Source organism: Pseudonaja textilis, chromosome 6 (assembly GCF_049901715.1).
Source record: "Pseudonaja textilis isolate UNSWEBS1 chromosome 6, rPseTex1.2, whole genome shotgun sequence".
NCBI lineage: Eukaryota > Metazoa > Chordata > Lepidosauria > Squamata > Elapidae > Pseudonaja > Pseudonaja textilis.
Genome location: NC_141995.1, coordinates 23,844,769 through 23,863,176, shown reverse-complemented (window position 1 = coordinate 23,863,176; position 18,408 = coordinate 23,844,769). Strand labels below are relative to the sequence as shown.

The window sequence follows — 18,408 nt, the reverse complement described above, 5'->3', positions numbered from 1 at the left end:
TTTCAATATTTCAACTCGATCTCTAATTAATCCACAGATTTTCACAGAAATGTTTGACCATTAACATTTTGATTACTAATAATTTGCGTTTAGGAAATTTTGTCAGGGTGTTCATATTTTAGAAAGCACAGAGAAGCACAATGTATTTTTGTGATTAACATTAAGCTTTTAGGGGGGAAAAGCATTGCCTGCAAAGAAATGTTTTTTTTCCTTCCTGCACCCAGTAAAAATCAGTCTAAAAATTCGCCTCTGTGTGCAATCATTTGAAAAAGAAAAATATGGAATCACAGTGACAGCCACAGTGGAAAATTGAAGACTGTGCAGTTGCAAAGATTTTTTTGTAGTGCAGCCCAGGGTAAGATTCTATTCTGGGTTAAGATTTACATGAAAAGTGCAATTCACTTTTAAAAGGAGTGAACCTTTTCCTGCCATTCAGAACACCCAGAAGAAAGCTTGCCTAAACTTGTTGCTTATTAAAATTTTACATTACAATTATGATAAATATCTCATCTGACTATGCTTTTGGGCCTTCTAAAAGCATTCTTTTCCTTCTGCCATGTCTATAGTCAATGTAATTCATACTTGACAAATTTCCTATATAACTTTGTCTCAATTCATATACAGATTTCGGTTGACATGTGTTCATGTTATTCAAAATAAGACAAGTGAAACCCATGTATTTAATACAGTATATTATGAGATCTTAATTAAAACATTTAAATGTTTTAATCAATAATATTCAGTTTATTATTCAACATACATAATACTCAGTATACTAAATATTTTGGACACTTGAACTTCAGTAATATTAATTTAATTTTCAGCATATTGTTAATGTTTTAAATAAAACTAGGATTTAAATTACAAACACAGTTTTTAAAAATAATTAGCTGTAAAAATTTATAGAAGTCTACATTTGACAAAAGAGATACATTCTTACAAAATCTTTTACATGCCCTATCTTGGCAGAACAGAATTGGTCTGTCTCCAACATGGCGTAGAAATGATGGTCTTGTCCAGAAGGAGAACATTCAACAGGGCACTTTCTGGACAATTTAACATGGTTCAGGCTTTTATCAGGACACTGAGTTCTTTAATTTGGCATGCCCTAAGCCAGTAGCACTTTAAAGATTAATACCAGCTCTTAAAATTATAGTAGCTCCTGCAGATCTTATCCTAGGGTTAGGGTTAGAATTGTTAGATCCCAATTTTATTTTCACATCTTACACCAATTATAACTTTGATACACTTTTCAAGCATAATCCATTGTGGGGTCTATAACAGTAATCAAAAAAGGATGTTAGCATGACTAAGCATTACCAATGTTGAGCTACCAGCTCAAAAAGAATTTTGCAAGGGTGCCCAGCTGACACCTTGAATCCAATGACAACTGAAATCAAGTCAAATTCCTAGACTGTGAGCCTGCTGTTTCCAGATATACAACCCTTTCAAAATCAGGCTGAACCTCAGTCCCTCTATTCCAGGTTCTTCTTACCATCAGCACTTCTGTCTTACCATAAGCTGAAAAAGCCTTTTTTAGAAAGTATTATTATATTATCATTACAATTCTCTTTTTTTCTTTTTATTAATGCTAGTTAATATTTACTGTGCTGAAGCGAGTTTTTAGGTTCCACTTTGGTGGGAAGGTAACAGTGCTCTGCAATGTCATGATGGCCACATAACCATCAATTTTCGGCTGGGACGGCCTCCTGCAACCCTCTGCCAGTAAAAACAGAGCTAAGGCGGACCACACACGGCCGTCCTGAGCTCCGTTTTTGCTGGTTGTGATGCCACAGGCCAGTCCTTCGCTGTTTCCAGGACAGCCCCATGAACCAGATCTAAACAGCTGGCTCATGGGCCTTGACACCCCTGATATATAGACTTTCCCTGATTAAGTTGAAATTTAGGTATGATGATTGGAAAAATCAGTAATCAGTAGTTTATGATGATACATAAATGCATAACTGGATAAAATAAACAATTGTATCTTGTTTAAAAAAACAAAATTAAAATGCTTAACTTTTTCAAACTTCTCAGGAAGAATACCCAATATACATCAACTTTATATTAATTTTAGGCTTGCTTTTTCTTGGCCTTATGTTTTATCGTGTTTTATGGGTAAGAAAATCCTCATTGGATTGGCTGCAGATTTAGTTGTATACTATTTTTGTGCTAGTTGGTATCTGTCTTTCTGTCTGTAGTCCATCCACTCTCTCTATGCTTAAACTGATTAAGAAATAGGTATGAAATATTGTTACAATAGTACACCTGGAAGTTATCAACAATATGCTATTGAAGTGTAGAATGACCATACTGTAGGTACATGCATACTTTGATTTTTGTATGTAATGGACCTTATCTGTTTTAATTTCCTTTAATCAAAATAATTAGCCACTGCCCTTAAAATATGAAATCCAATTATTACCCAAGTAATAGAGGTTAAAGAAAAGTTATTATTTTCCTGTTTTTGGTTTGATTTAACAGCATATGCTCCCACTCAATGTAAAATACTTTACATGCAAGAAACATTTACATTTTTGTTCCTTTATTCAGTTTTAACTGAATTGTGGAATCCTGTAAACAAAGACAGGTTATGCTGTTCTATGAAACAAAATAAACTTGCCCAAAAGTTGGTATAAATTATTTCCTTGGCCTTTGTCTTCTGCTTTACTTGCTCACTGATTCTTGAGATAAAGGAATTCTATTTAGCAAGGTTACCTTGGCAAAAAGTCAGGTAATATCCAATAAACTTTCTTTTCCGATATTTAGTTCTTGAATATCAGTTAAAATTCTAATTTAATTTTGTCAAATTTCCAAGTTGAACTTTTAGAAATGGAATTATACCTTATAATAATTTCTCCTTGTCAAAGAAATGACCAGCAAATCTTTCTTCTTTCATAGATTTCCACATTCATCCTTAATTACTATTTTTTCATACTAGCTATGAAATATGAACCGCTCATATTGCTCGTCAATACTTTACCTTACTGTAATATTTATCTTTCGTGAATTACCATTTCATAAGCCAAATACAGAAACTTAATTTACTTGTTTTATTACAAAATCTCAATCTTCTATTTTAAAAGATAAAACGGTAGAACCATCTTCTAGGACAGGGGTCACCAACCTTTTGGACCTCAGGGATCAAACTCATAATTTTAAATCCCGGGGACCATTAATATGAATTTTGACTAATGGTGGCTTGCTGATGTTGGTGGGAGAGAGAGACAAAGAGAGGTCTGATCTAACCTCTCTCTCTCTCTCTCTCTCTCTGTTTCTGTCTCTCTCTCACACACACACAGAGGTAGGGATGGGATTCAAATTTCTTAACAGGTTTTGTGGGTGTGGCCTTATTTGTGGGTGTGGCTTGGTGACTGGCTGGGCATGGCTTGTATGTAAATATCATAAATATTTATGTAAATATTGAATTTTTTATAAAAAAGAGCAACTTTTACCTGAAATCAAGCAAAGCAGGCAGGCAGATTGAGTTGTTCACAGAATCTCGGATTCATTCAGAGATCAATCTGGCATCGGCTGCCTGAGTCTGTCACATAAAATTTGCTTGCAAGCAAACTCATAACATTTGCTAGCAAACAAAGTCACAAAATTAACTCACAACACACCATGTATGTAAATATTGATTTTTTTTTTATAAAAGAAACAAGAGTAGCTTTTACCCAAAATCAGGGAAAGCAGGCAGGCAGATTGAGTTGCTCACAGAATTACAGATTCATTCAGAGATATATCATCTGCCATTGGCTACCTGAGTCTGCACTGACAAATAAAAGCTTCAGTCCTAAGGAAGGTTCGGCTCTGCTTAAAAGCAGAGCCGAAGATCTAAAGATTAGCTAGAAAGCAAGAAATCCAATGATTTCATGCTTTCTAGCTAATCTAAATCTCCCTGCACAGCAGAACAGCTGATGGTCGGGAAAAAAAGGAAAAATAACAACTTAGCAGGCAAGTTTGCCAGGTAAGGAGTAAGTGGGTAGGGAGGGTTCCCGCGGGCCATGTGTTCCCACGCAGAACTTGCCAACACAAACTTGTGTTCCCACGCAGTTTGGATTAATTGATTTGGAGGGGTTCTCTGGCGGTGACATTTTTCTTCGGACCACCAAAATTTTCTCATGGACCACCAGTGTGCCATACCCCACCGGTTGGTGACCACTGTTCTAGGAGAAGGGAAATTCTGATTTCAAACCTCCACTGCCTTGTGGCTATATTTATTGGAAAAGGCTTCAGGAGTCAACCTCGAGGCAAAATCCAGAGCCGGAGTCCCGGAAGCAGTTCGTGTCTGTGTACAATCACATGCTGGTAACTCCTGTGACGCAGCTGGAACTAATTGTATCAGCTCTGCTGTTCCATAAGAATATTTCAGTGATGTGGGAAGGGGGGAATCTGCTGCTTGGGTAACAGTTTACCCAGGCCTTGTGCTCTGAAGAAGACACTCAGCTTTGCATACAGCACTGAACACGGGAAGTGGCAATTACCAGTGTCATAGCACAATACCATAGTCTCTTGAGACTGAAGGATGCCAATTCCATTCAATTTTAAAAGGGAAATGGGGGTATTATTTTTTTAAATAAATACTTGAAAGCAGACTCTTCTCCCCCCCCCAAAAAAAAAAAGATTTTACAATACCTTTTTCAAAAATAAGGATTTTCTTTGGCTTATTGTTAACAATGAACTTTTCAAAAGAAGTAAAATAAAAATAAAATACAATAAAAATAATTAAATAAAATAAAAAGCTTGAGTGTACCCTTGCCACTTTGACTTTTCCCTGAACTTCTCATATATATCTGGAAGCCTAATTTTCTCACTAGCCTAACAAGGTTGAATATTTTAAAGCAGAAATCCAAGCTAAAATATGTTTGATATATGTTTAAGAACACATATTATAATGACTGAAATTAATAATAGAATTTATTTTACAGATCTCAGAACTAACTACAGGTTGCATTAAAATCATTAATTATTCTCATAAAATTATTTCAGATCCAGTGAGGTTCATTCATCAATGGTTTCCTGGATAAATCTAAAGTCAACTACAGCACAAAGTCCAGTCACAACAAACCTATCATTTTTATTTCCATCCTCTGCTACAGAAACTGATAGACCAGTTGGAAGGTAACACTGGAATATTAATTTATTTTCACTGTAATTTATCTCTTATTACATAACAGAAACAGGATTGTTCTTTTCTGTTCTAACAATTAGCATATACATAATTGTTCTTTGATAATTAAACTGTTTACTGTCATAATATGTTCCCATTCTTGATACAAAACAGAATATTAAAACTGGGGGGAGCAAGGCATAGACTTTAAGGATAAGGTTCAACTCTGGTCACACTGAATGAATTTCTTCCCCTTTCTCAGGATACAGTAATATATTTCAGACTATAATTTGCTTGTAATTTCCCAGCCGTCTGATCAATCATCTTAGTAAATATATATACGTAGAAGTCATGCCCTGTAGTATGCAGGACTGAGCCAGGTGGGTGAGAATACTGAATTGTACACCAGTCTCATTTGAGAATAGGAAATTAAGATAGTGGAATCTTTTACAAAAAAATATTCTTTCTCTTAGATAAAATAAGGAAGCCTCACATAACTTTATTTTGTTACCAAGGGAAGATAAGGAGGTTAAATAAATTTTATGAAATGTTGCTAAGAATTTCAAAATGTTGCATTTTAAATTCCACAGTTGGAATGAAAGATGTTTGATTTTGAGACAATTGCTGAAATGAAAAATGATATAAAAATTGAATAGTATAATACAACATGAGGTAACATCTTCATTAGTCCTTCATTAGTGAGCTTTAATCTTATTAGGACTGGAATTTCCAGTACTAAATGATGCGGTTGTAAACTCAGTGTTACGTGATCCTGCTGCTCAGTGACAGCAGTTATGGCAGCCTCTAGTTACCATTATTAAGCAAGGACTGCATTAAGTGATCTCCAGCCAGCTTCCCCATTGGCTTTGTGGGAAACTATCAGGGAATGTTGCAAATCATGATTGTGTACCACTGGTTATTGCAGTGTTTGTAATCAAGAGGTGGGTGCCGATTACCCAGATTGTGATCACATGAGTACTGCAACAGCTGGAGCCTCAAGAACCAGTCATAATTACCACAGCAGTTCAGTGTTGTTGCAAGTTGGAACAGTGGTTGTTAATAGGATACTTTATTGGCCAAGTGTGATTGGACACACAAGGAATTTGTCTTGATGTAAATACTCTCAGCATACATAAAAGAAAAGATATATTCGTCAAGAGTCAAGAATCAGTCATAGGGTACAATAAGCAATCAAATCATACTAGGAAACAGTCAATATAAATCATAAGTATACAAGGGACAAAGTTACAGCCATACAGTCACAAGTGGGAGGGGATGGGTGATAAGGAGTGATGAGAAGATTAACATTAAAGTAGTGCAGACTTTGTAATAGTTGAACAGTGTTGCGGGAATTATTTGTTTAGCAGAGTGGTGGCTTTGTGAGCATTACCTGTACTGACTTCACATATTTAAAGAGAAAAATCAGTATATGTTTAAACTTTCCCTTTGCAAGTACTAGGATGATTTTTATATTCATATAAATATTACAGTTATAATTTTAAGAAAAAAAATGATTATAATGGTTTTCAGTTTCTTCATGCTTAATAGCCAAAATACTATTTTTATTTAATGTGTCAAATGCTACAGTGAGTATATCCTAATCAAATTCTTTAATACAAATTCAATTTTTAGCTACAGATAATATCAAAAAACTAGGCAACTATAATTATGCCAACTAAAATGTAGAAATAATTTTAATGACCTTCGGTAAACAGGCTCCTGCATACTTCATAATTGGCTTTAGGGAAAGCTAATTATGGGCAAATCCATAAAAGAAAATGAATAAATAATACTGAAAAGTGTGCATAACATGAGTGAAGCCTCCCAAAACATTAATCCTCTCCTGAATAAAAATTTTAACACTAGCATCAATTGAGACAGCAGCGTTTCATGTTTCAAATGACACTTGAAACAAACAGGATTATTGATTATCAGAGAGAAAATGCACTGCCAATTTCAGCAGAGCAAGAAATGCACTCACAGGTAGATGAAGATCTTGGACCTTAGGTTTCTTCTTGCTCTGGTCTTGCATCTTCTGCATTAACTGCTGATTGTTGTTTTTGTAGATAAATACACACACATACACACCGACATCAGGTCTTTCCTTGCCTGACTAGAATCAATATTATTTCCTTTTATTGTCATATAAAATTGAGGACCTGTAAATAATTGTACAACTTTTTTTCAATATTGTCAATAGAAAAGCCATGGCAGTATATCCATGTGAAGCAGAGCATAGTTCTGAGCTGTCTTTTCAAACTGGTGCTGTTTTTGAAGATGGTAAGTAGTTACCACTTTTATAATCCTACAGATAAGCACATCTTTTAGAAAGCTGACCCCTAAATGGGGTCTAGAGCAATACATGCAGCATCCATTGTAAGCATATGTGTTCCTGAGCCAATGTCTGATGAAGCTGGAAAAAAAATCGCATTAAGACAATCTGTGCACAGCTTGGGTTTAATCGTATTTGAACATTTAAGGGAACATAAGGATTTTTTATGCAACTGACTTATGGATCAAAGCAGAACTTGAGAGATATGAAGAACTTAATTGGAGATCCATATGAGCCATGGTTTTAACTCTTTGTGCTACATTGTAAAAAATACAGTGTAACGATGCAGTTTTTTATTTACATTTCCTTTCAACCTATGGCAGTTTTTTCTAATCTAGCCATCTTGATCCTTAGATTTCCAACCAATAGCCACACTAAAATGGGAATTCTGAGAGCTTCTGAAGCAACAATTCTGGAGGATACTAATTTGGGGAAGGTTTAGTGAGATTTGGTAGAAATGAGCTACATTTTGTGGACATAGTACATGGCACAAATCAATTATGGCACCTGTCCTGTGGAACAGTGTTACCCCCTGAAGTTGACTAGTTTTGACCTTGCTAGTCTTTAGGAAGGCCTTAAAAACTATTATGGTCCTTCAGGCTGTGGATTGGGATTTTGATATACTGTAAGGTGTGAAATAGCTGGTGTCCCCCAATTGAATGTGTTACTCTTGTGGCTTGTTAGTTGTTTTACAGCAGGGGTGTCAAACTCACATTATCACAGCATCATCACGTGATGTATCAGGACTTTTTTCTCCTTTGCTAAACCAGGAGGGGGCGGGGCCAGCATGTGATGTATCTGGGCCTCAGGTCACGGTTTAATATCCCTGTACTAGGCGCTCCAAAATTCTTACTATATCTTGTTTATTTTTATAATGCTTTTGTGTGTGTGTGTGTGCGTGTGTGTGTGAGAGAGAGAGAGATAGAGAGAGAGAGAATGTTTAGCAGCTGTATAAATGTTTTAAATCAATCAAAATAAAATAGCATTTCATCTAAGTTTAAAGTCCATTTATGTTTCTAAGTCCTGAGCTTAGTATGTATCCCAGAAGCAATAAGAATGCCTGTGTGATAGTTCTACTTTTATAGTACTTTGTCATAGAAGATCTTATTTTTTGTGTTGCAAGAAGAAAAGTGTGCAAAACATTTCACAAGAGAAAACAAACATCCAGGATGACTTGATCTATTAACCACAAGCAGCAACTCTTCCTTTAACTCTAATGTTCAACCATTGTCTTAAAGGAGGCATTTGCAACTTACATCATTCAGCTTGCAACTGAAGAAGGTGCCTCTGTAACAGAGGGCAATTATATATTATGATGCATTTTTTCAAAGAAGCTGCATGCCTTCTTCTTACTTGTCCTCTACCAGAAAAGATAGCAATTGGCTCAAATACAAGAGAAAGTTAACACTTCTATATCTGTAGACTTATCTCTCTTTTTGGCAGTTGTTAACTGGTGGATAACAGCAGAAACAGTAATGAATTACACATCAACTGTTTGCATGCCTCTTTTTTTAAAAAAAATGTAAATTCCTGAATGCAGGCTATATAGCACATTGATAACTTTCTAATGAAAAAAAAGGCAGGGTGGTAGTGAGCATTAAGGGGAAAAACTTATAAGTTGTGCTTTCTGATAAAGAATATTTTGTAACTAAACAATATCTTATATTATGTCAATGCCCGAAGTATTATCTCAGAATCGCTTTGTACTCCAAGTGGGTGCCTATCTGAGGTAATAGATTTTCCCATTTCTGACTTCAGTTCATGGGTTGCTGTTTGCTGAGTCAGCTGAAGTCCCATGGTGAAACAATGGTTTTGGCTAGGGAAATGATGAAAACATAAGGCTAATTTTGTTTTTGTTCTGGTGGTCTTAGATTCTCTGTCATTTTTTTAAAAAAAATATCTACTATCATTTATCTCCCAGGAAATTGTTTTGAGTCAGGCTCTCCCTGTATCTCCAAATATGGTCCCAAACTTCCTACTGGGCATTATTCTTTTACCTCAAAAATAGAAATAAGAAAAGTTTCTCATGAACTTAATCTTTTCATCGTCCTAAGACTTGGCAAAGTATTTACATTTTTTTAAACAAGTTAAGGCAGATTAAAAAACTTAGAAATGATCTGTTTTTCTGCATGAACAGAGAAAAGGGGGAAGAGAAAAAGACAAACATATTTAAAACAGAAATATGCATCCACCCTCTGGTTGAAATAAGTGAAGTTCATTTAGTCATTTTGCCACATACTATTATTTTTGCTTATAGTAGATTAAAAAATAGTTTTTTTCTATTATTATTCCTTCTTCTGTTCTTAGTCTGATTACCATTAAGAAAACAGGGATGCTATAGTTGCATCTTGTCAAAAATTACCTTATAGATACATTGCGTCTGAATCAAAAGTAATAAAAGAGGAATTAAATATGTATTTAGTTGCTTCAAAGAGTTCTCTTAAAAGCAAGTTTAGTTTAAAGGTGTGGTTTCTTGGCATGTGAGTTGAAACTCCTACAGTCAAGTCTATGTAAAAAATTGTTGTTGAAACATGCGGTTCACAAAGCAGGAATTTAGCAGAATGCTTTCAGGCATGTCAGACCTTGTGTCTCTTCCTCAAAAGAAGAAAGGGAAACGCATTTAAGGCCCTATTTAAATTCTCCCTTTGGAAAATGGGAGTTTGCATCCTTGCATTTGTTTCCACATCATTAAAATTACACCAGAAAACCTTCAACCTTTGGATTCAAGCTACTTCAGCGATGCCTTCAGGAATTTGTGAATGGTTGTCACAAATGAGATCCAGAAGCAAAGAGACTTTCCAAATGTCATGCAAAGTTTTTATGCAAGACCTTAATAGCATAGGATAAGCTACGTTATGTTTCTCTCTTATTACCAAAAGAAAGCTTGTGCTTCATAGATTTCCAAAGGCCATTTTTTGAGCCTTTTGAGAATCAGTCTGGTAGGATTTGTGGCATTAGGCTTTCTTTTAGCATAGTGGTTTAATTTATTCCCTTGTCCGTATGGCTTGGTTTTTGTTTGGCAATTGATTAAGACAGATAGATTGTATCAATACAGCCTTGTCTTACCCAACTTCTTGGAAAGCCAAAAATAAGAAATGGGTTCTTTCCAGTGTTTTGAAACAATTTTGAACACTTACCTACTTATTAATTATGTATTAAATTCATATAACCCATATCTCATTGTTGCAGTGACTCTGGGGGGCTTACAAAGTGATAAAAAGGTTAAAAACAGTACAAAAATTAAGATTAAATAATGAACTAAAAACCAAGAGGACAGGTGATAGGAGAGGGCAGGGATCCTTTCTGTACCCCTCAGCCAGTCCCAGCATAGAGCTCCTCTATCAGGGCCCCAGGTCAGCAGACAGAGCCAGGTTTTAAAGCTGCTCTGGAAGACCAGGAGTGTGGAGGCCAACCTCAACTCCAGCAGGAAACTATTCCAGAGGGCAGGACCACAGCAGAAAAGCTCTTCTCCTCAGCCCCACTAACCAAAATTCTTTGGCGGACAAGATTCAGAGTAGGATTCTTTCACTGAAGCAAGTGTCACAGCTGATCACACTGAAGTGAGTAGGCTCTTCAGATAGCCTGGATCCATGCCATGCCTATACTTACCCACTAATGCATATTGTTTTCTACTTCAGATTTTCCCTTAAATCCCAAAGCCTTTACCTCCCCTTAAAGGTGTATTTTGCAGCACACTTGAACAAAAATTTTTCAAGACATTCTGCTTCTCAAGGAACAGTATAATTTATGCTAATCTATCATTTTATCAGCCCCATCTTGGAGTTTTTATTTTGTTCTGTTGAATATATTATTCAAATCATTCAGTCCCTTGGCTTCAATAAGGTCACCTTTCTTGTCTCAGTTGTGAGAGGATTGGACAGCTTTGCTTCAAATTGATCTGCTTATTTTCAGTTCTACAGAGACATCATGGTTCTTTATAGCCAGTTAAAGATATAAGGGTCAATCCTCTTTGAAGCTTGTATCTTTGATATATCTTTCCATCTTCAAGACTTCTTTGTCATCTAATCTTGAAAAAAGTGTTTTGTTTGTTAGGAGTGCCTGTTGCCTTTTATGCTGATAGGCTTGCTTTTTTCTGACATTATCTGGGTTGGCTTACCAGTATCATGGAAACACAATTTAATCAATGTATTTCACCAAATGGGTAAAATCTATTATGTTTTAAAGTGATAAGACAACTATGTTTCTGTGGGCACAAAAAGACACTTTGTAACAGAAATTCTTTCTTTCTGTATTATTTGATTGATATCACAAAGTCAATTCAAACCTAATCACACTGTCTTAGGTATGCACTCTTTCTTCTGTTGTTGTGTAATATGAACACCTGTCTTCTTGTGCTGACCAGGGAGTTTACTGTCATCCAAATACATTTTTCACTGGTGTTCTTCATTCAGCCATGCATTCATATAGCCCACCTAAGTTTACCATTTGCTAGTGTTTATGCCAATAGATACTTGGATTTCATGGTGCTTTAGTAGACTCAAGCAAATGAGGTGAATGTTGGATGACAATTTGTATATGTACATGTGATTTTTCTTACCAAAAATATCACCTCCAGAAGGTTCCGAATATAGACTGAGAAGAAAAATATGTGAATGCTCAATGATTAATTAAAATAGCACAATCACAAGACTTTTCCTTTTCCTTCACAAATCTGTCCACACCATTGTATCTACATGCATGTTATTCTAAGGGTTTTTTTCCTGAACAGAATTGAATCAGCTGTGGGAAAAATCCTTTCAGAAATTCACATTCACTATCAGTTGTGTGGAATATCAGTAAAATGGCCTTTTCTATATTGTGAAAGAAAAGCAAAGAACATGCTGTAGTTTCTCTGACATGGTCTTGGTCTTCTGACATTTTCTTCATACCGTGAAAGGAATCAATCCTTAAGGGCAAGATAAAAAGCACTGGCTTTTAAAAGGACCACTTCGTCCTTTTTGAGATGTGAAATACGTTTAAAGCCAAGCCCTTAATGTCCTATGTTCTAAACAGCTGTTGCTCATAGGAGTCCACAGTTTTATTCTTATCTGTGTAGTTGTGGATATTAAAGTCCCATAGGTGAAGTAGACAAACTTTATTACAGTTATTGATCAGCCAAAAACAAACAAAAAACACAATTTCCAAAATAGTATGTTAAAACCAGAATAAAAAACAATAATTAAACTAAAACATAAACAGATTTTGCTGATAGTAAAAAATGTAGCCACATTTATAGATATAAAATCGTATGAATTGGTTAGTAACGCTTATATATAAAAAGGATCTGGTAAACTAGATATCTAGCCAGATTGAAAGTTAGTATTTGAGGTTGGGCACCTTTATAAGGGAAGAATTACAGTAAAAGGAATCAGGAACTCCTTCACCACATCTTTGTTTCAGATGGGATACCCTGCAACTTACCTTAGGAATACTGTTGGGAGGATGTTAAATTTGCCTAAGATTGATAAGTCTTTGAATTTGGATCATGTGATTTGGCAAACTTGCAAAAGGGGAATGACCATCTAAGAATACATATTTGAGTATGGCAGTGAGTTGCGATTGGCTTCCTAAACCTGGACATTTGTTTAAAATCTACCCCTAAATATTCATATACCGTCTTCAAGATTATATTAAGTGAAAGAGCACTTTGGTTTTCATGCAGTGTTCTACCTCAGGATTAAACAAAGTCAACACTTAAAGTCAGAAATAACAAGCTCATGAGAGAAGAAATTGATTTAAGAAATAACAGAGGATGAATGTCCATATATAAGCTTCAGGGTTAATCCCACCAGCGTCATGAACAAGGCCACATTTGGAACACATTGTGGGACTTGAAATTTGTTATTTAAGAATTTAGATAGCACCCTTTAAAAGAGTGGAAGAACCATATGGTCTCAATTAGGTTCTGAACAAAAGCTGGGCCTGCACATTGGCTGAAAATACATTTAGTGCACTAGATATGAATAATGCATTGCTTGTATAATGCAAGACTTGTCTGCATTTTGGAAAACACAATCCACGTGTGCCCTGCATTTATTAATAGCATGACATTTATCTGTACATTCTTGAAAATGTGTTACCAAGCCAGAATTTTAGTGCGCTTAGTACAGGGGTGTCAAACTCGCAGCCCACGGGCCAGATGTGTCATGAGTTGGCCATGCCACGCCCAGTTTAGCAAAGAGGGAAAAGTCACGATACATCACATGATGACGCGAACTTGACACCCCTGGCTTAGTACATACTGGCAAATCTTAGGTTTGGGTTGTCAAATCTAAGCCAAATCACAGTATCCAAAAAGTCTAACCTAGGCAAATTTAATATCCTTTCAATAGCTTTCCTGATGAGAAATTCATTTTTGAATAATTATGTCTAAGTGCCGATGCACTACAATATACAGGTAAGCATGTGAATCTGCTTTAGATCATTTTGTGTCTGAAATAACAGAACTGTATCATTTGCACATAGAAGAACTGCAGTGTTTCTATCATTCAGTTTTGGAGGACGATGTATCTTGGCCATAAGAGGACTTAGATATAGCCTGAATATTAGTGAAGCCAAAATTCATCTTTGCTTCTACTGACAAAAAATTCCTTAGTGGCAGGGATAAAAATAAAGTGGCTCCAGAAATGAATATGTTTTTAATAATTTCAAGTGTAGTAAGTAGAATATTTTAGTGTTAAAGAGAAGTGTTTATTAAGCTGTGTTATTTACCAAATCTTTAAAACCATTTGTCCTTCAGTCCTTGAGGAAAGTATTGGATTTTTTCATGATGCCTCTCTGCCCATTATTCATTCATAGACCACAAAACCAGTTAATACGGGTCAGTCACTAAGCTTCCATATGCTTTAATAAACCTTTCAGTGACAAATTAAGAGAATAATGCATCTTTTCTATTGCTCTACCAATAACTTAACATATGAAACTGACAATTCATCCATCATATTGACATGCTACCAATAACAGCCACTTAATATAACCGTTAAATCACTGACTGACATGAATCACCACATCCATAAAGGAAGATTCTCTCCCGTCCACTTTTTCCTCCATATACTTACTATTCTCTTTTTAATCTCTCCTGTATTTATTCTCCCTTCCTTAACCTATTTTTTACGAGAAAATCTTGACCGGAATCAGGATAATATCTTCATTCTCTTTTAGCTAGTTTAGCCGTTACTTTGTTCAGAAGGATTGGATTGAGGGCAGGGAGTTGGGATCAAAGAAACAAATAAAATGGTAGAATTTGGATACCGCCACTATTTCAGGATTGGTGCAATTTCTATACAGTTTTAATTTCTTTTAGTTTCCAATCTCTCAGAGGCTGCCCCAAAGAAGAGGGAGTCAAGCTATTCTCCAAAGCAGCTGGGGGCAGGACAAGAAGCAATGGGTGGAAACTAATCAAGGAGAGAAGCAACGTAGAACTAAGGAGAAAGTTCCTGACAGTTAGAACAATTAATCAGTGGGAAAACTTGCCTCCAGAAATTGAAGATGCTCCAACATTGGAAGTTTTTAAGAAGAGGTTGGATAACTATTTGTCTGAAGGGGTGTAGGGTTTCCTGCCTAAGCCAGGGGTTGGACTAGAAGATCTCCAAGGTCCCTTCCAAATTATTCTTTATTTATTCAGTATTAGCATTTGAAAATGACATCAAAGAAGAGAGTCCCAAGACAAATCAGTTACTTTTCTTTAAGCAGCTACAAGTCAGTATGCTACCACTATATACCACTATAGCTTATTATTGTTACATTTTATTCTGAAAAGAGAATCTGTTCTACTTTGCAAAGTGGAAGAAAAAAGTGCTCAATAGCTTCCTCTGAGACATTTCATTTATAATTCATTTTTATTAGGTTTTTAAAGTGCTTGAATTGTTGTCTTTTTCAAGTCTTTTAATAACTTAGCTTTAATATCTTAAATATAACTGGAAAAATTGAGTCATGTTCCAAATCTCTCTCAGAGATGCAGAGAATACTTCAGAGGCAAAAGCGTCCAGTGACAATCATTAGATTTTCCAACTAATACAGTAGAAGTGCTCCAAAATCAAAGTATTCTAAATATTTTGTGTTGCAATAGTATTGTGATATATTAGGCCCGTTGATTTTTATACTACCATTTAGATCTGTAAGATCAGAAAGTACTACTGATTCTGAATATTTCTGATGTTTTAAAGTATTTTAGTTCTAAGGAATCTGGTATCTTTGTTTTAGAATAATACATTTTATTAAAATGCATAAGCTTTCATGAGTTGCAGCTCACTTCATCAGAATGGCTAGTTAAAGATATAGGATTTAAATCAGGATAAAACCTTGATGAGGAAAAAAGATTGGAGATTAGGGTTATGGCATGTAAAACAGATTACATCTGTATGATATATAATTAATCAATAATAGTAATGTGTTTAAAATTCATTGTGTTTATTGAGATGTTCTGATATTGCCAGAAACTTCAGAGACATGCAAATTCAGCAGTTTGTTGCTAAGTGATGGACTTAATCCTGCTTTTTCAAAACAGCTTCTGATACTACTTTGGCCTCATTTGGAGTCCTGGTGGTGCCAAACTTCTGTTCATTAATTCTTTGAGGAAAATTTATCCAGTTCTACATAAAATCCATACAGTTTGCAGATATATTGGAATATATCACATATGATGGAGAGTGTGTGTAGATTCCTTTAATCTTGTACATGTATTTGTTTAGTGATGGTGTTATTGGAGTAGATCAGGTAGCAAGTAGACCTCTGGGATTATGGCGCTGTCTCCTTCCATGTTGTGAGAATCTGCTTCAGGTTCACTGTGCATCTGATACAATGAGCTGAATATTATAAAAGCGTATGCCTTTTGATAAAATAAGCTGGGTTAGTTGGAAAATAGTAACTTCTTCCTCTTAATTTTTTGCCACCATAGACTTATATGATTCTCATATACCTTTGTCATTAGTGTTCCTGGAAAATGGAGATTCAAAAGATTGATTTTAAGTTGCTTATGTGAAATATTGGTTGTGCAATTCTGGAAAAGTTTTATAAATTATACATTACCCTAATTAACACATGTTCTTCTCTTTTTCTGTGTTCTTCAGTGCATCTTTCACGAGAACCTGGCTGGCTAGAAGGAACTCTAAATGGGAAGAGAGGACTCATTCCACAAAACTATGTCCAGTTTCTTTAGTTTTCTTCTGAATCCTTGGAAGGTGTACATGGTATCCATGGCTACAGACAGATAGATATTGTATATTGCTTTTCTTGGCTTCAGAAACTTTTAATCAGTAAAAATTTGAGATTAATATCTTAATCTGTATAAAGATGTAACAGTGCAGATGCATGTAATTTTATATGGAGTAGGGGAGAGAGAAAGACAGAAAAGGAAATTTAATTTTATAAATAATACTTTGTAAAGATTTAGAGTTATATGTATGTTTGCATGTTTGTAAGAACTTGAATCAAAAAGCCATTTAAATTGTTATCCAAATACCAGTTTGAAAGGTCACAAAACTGTTTAATCTGCTTTTGTATTTTAAATTTGAGAAGTATAAAACTTTGGAAAGTGGACTCGAATAATTTCTTGGAAAAACTGCAAACCAAAACCGTTGTAAAAGATTCATGTGGCCAATTCATTGTGAAGGTTGTAGATAATCTGAAAAAGGCATAGTTCTTCAAGCTGAGCACAAGTCCAGATGACTTCAGGAATGCAGCCCTGTAACTTACTTAGTAACAGTATGGAAGTGGATTGCTTTGCCTTCAGGATTTCATTTTTTATTTCTGCTGTAATCTCCAGTCCAATCTCTGAAGGACTCCATCTGAGTACTCATCAGGCTGATCCAATGTATTAATTGTGAATGCCTCAGTTTAAAAATGAATATATCAGCTGGAAAAAAAAGGATGCATTTAAAATCTGCAGACAGGATGAATCAAACGTAATTTTCAAATGTCCAAAGTATGAAAATAAATTTATATAAATTATGTAGTTTCACTTAAATGTGTATATACTGTTAAATGCAAAAGCTTTGGCAACACTGCATGTTTTGGTTAACTAGGTGGACAAAAGTCGCTATAACTTTTACAGTATACAACATTAAGCAAGCATTTTACTGAAAATTTAAACGCAGGCTTACTATGTATGCAACTGTTTACAAATTCAAAGACAATGAAAACTGATTATGGTAGAGGCAGAATTTTGGATGTTCTTTTAGTTAACATTTTGTAACACCTAGTTCAACAGGAAAAACAATTTTCAGGTGTAAACAACTTTAAACTTTTCTCTTCGTGCTTCTGAAACTTATACTACTCTTCTTTGTAGAATTATTGTAACTCAGAAATTTTCTTAGGATTGCTTACATGCATTGCATATTTTAGAACACCCTATAGATTTCCAAATGTAATGAAGTCTGGAGAATGTGAAGCTGCTTGAAGAACCTTTCATAAAAATTTACAGTCAATTTGAGGATATATGTCAGATTACTACCTTATTGAAATATCCATCCTCAATGTAGCTTCAATTTCTTTTATGACTGGATATTATCTTCTACATTAACTTGATGGGTAGTTGAAAGTTCTATTCTGCAATATTCACTGTTTTATTATTCTGTATAATCAGCTACACAGAAATACTAAGAGTGCATTCAAATTTACAGATGTATATCATGTATAACTTTGTACCATGCAGAGATTGGGTCAACTTCTCTTCACTTCATTAAAATATAACTTAACCAGGTTGCCAATTTTTTTTATGATCCCCTGAGAACTGTTGATTAAAATGAAATATAAACTGTAACTTTTTGATTTGAAGACTTTTTCTTTACTGTCTTCAGAAACAGTTTGTACAAGTTTTCAATCGGTTGGTGAAATTCAGAACTTTTTTTTCATGTTCAACCAAGAAGTTTTTAAGTCCTATGGATAATGAAAAGGAACTGAATGGATGGTGACTACTTAATTCTTTTTTATGTAGCTGTTTCTCGTAAATCTTCTGTTGTCAAAT

General features: G+C 35.0%; 1 protein-coding gene across 1 annotated transcript in view; it reads left to right on the top strand.

Moving 5' to 3' along the window:
- The window catches only part of ARHGAP10 (Rho GTPase activating protein 10), a 119,798-nt gene extending 101,594 nt beyond the window's left edge, over positions 1-18,204 (top strand). Inside the window, exons 21-23 of the mRNA XM_026698128.2 lie at positions 4,993-5,124; positions 7,314-7,393; positions 16,514-18,204. Coding sequence (XP_026553913.1) covers positions 4,993-5,124; positions 7,314-7,393; positions 16,514-16,602 — 301 coding nt within the window. The 3' untranslated portion in view covers positions 16,603-18,204. The remainder of the gene's footprint in view (positions 1-4,992; positions 5,125-7,313; positions 7,394-16,513) is intronic.
- The last annotated feature ends 204 nt before the right edge of the window (positions 18,205-18,408 follow it).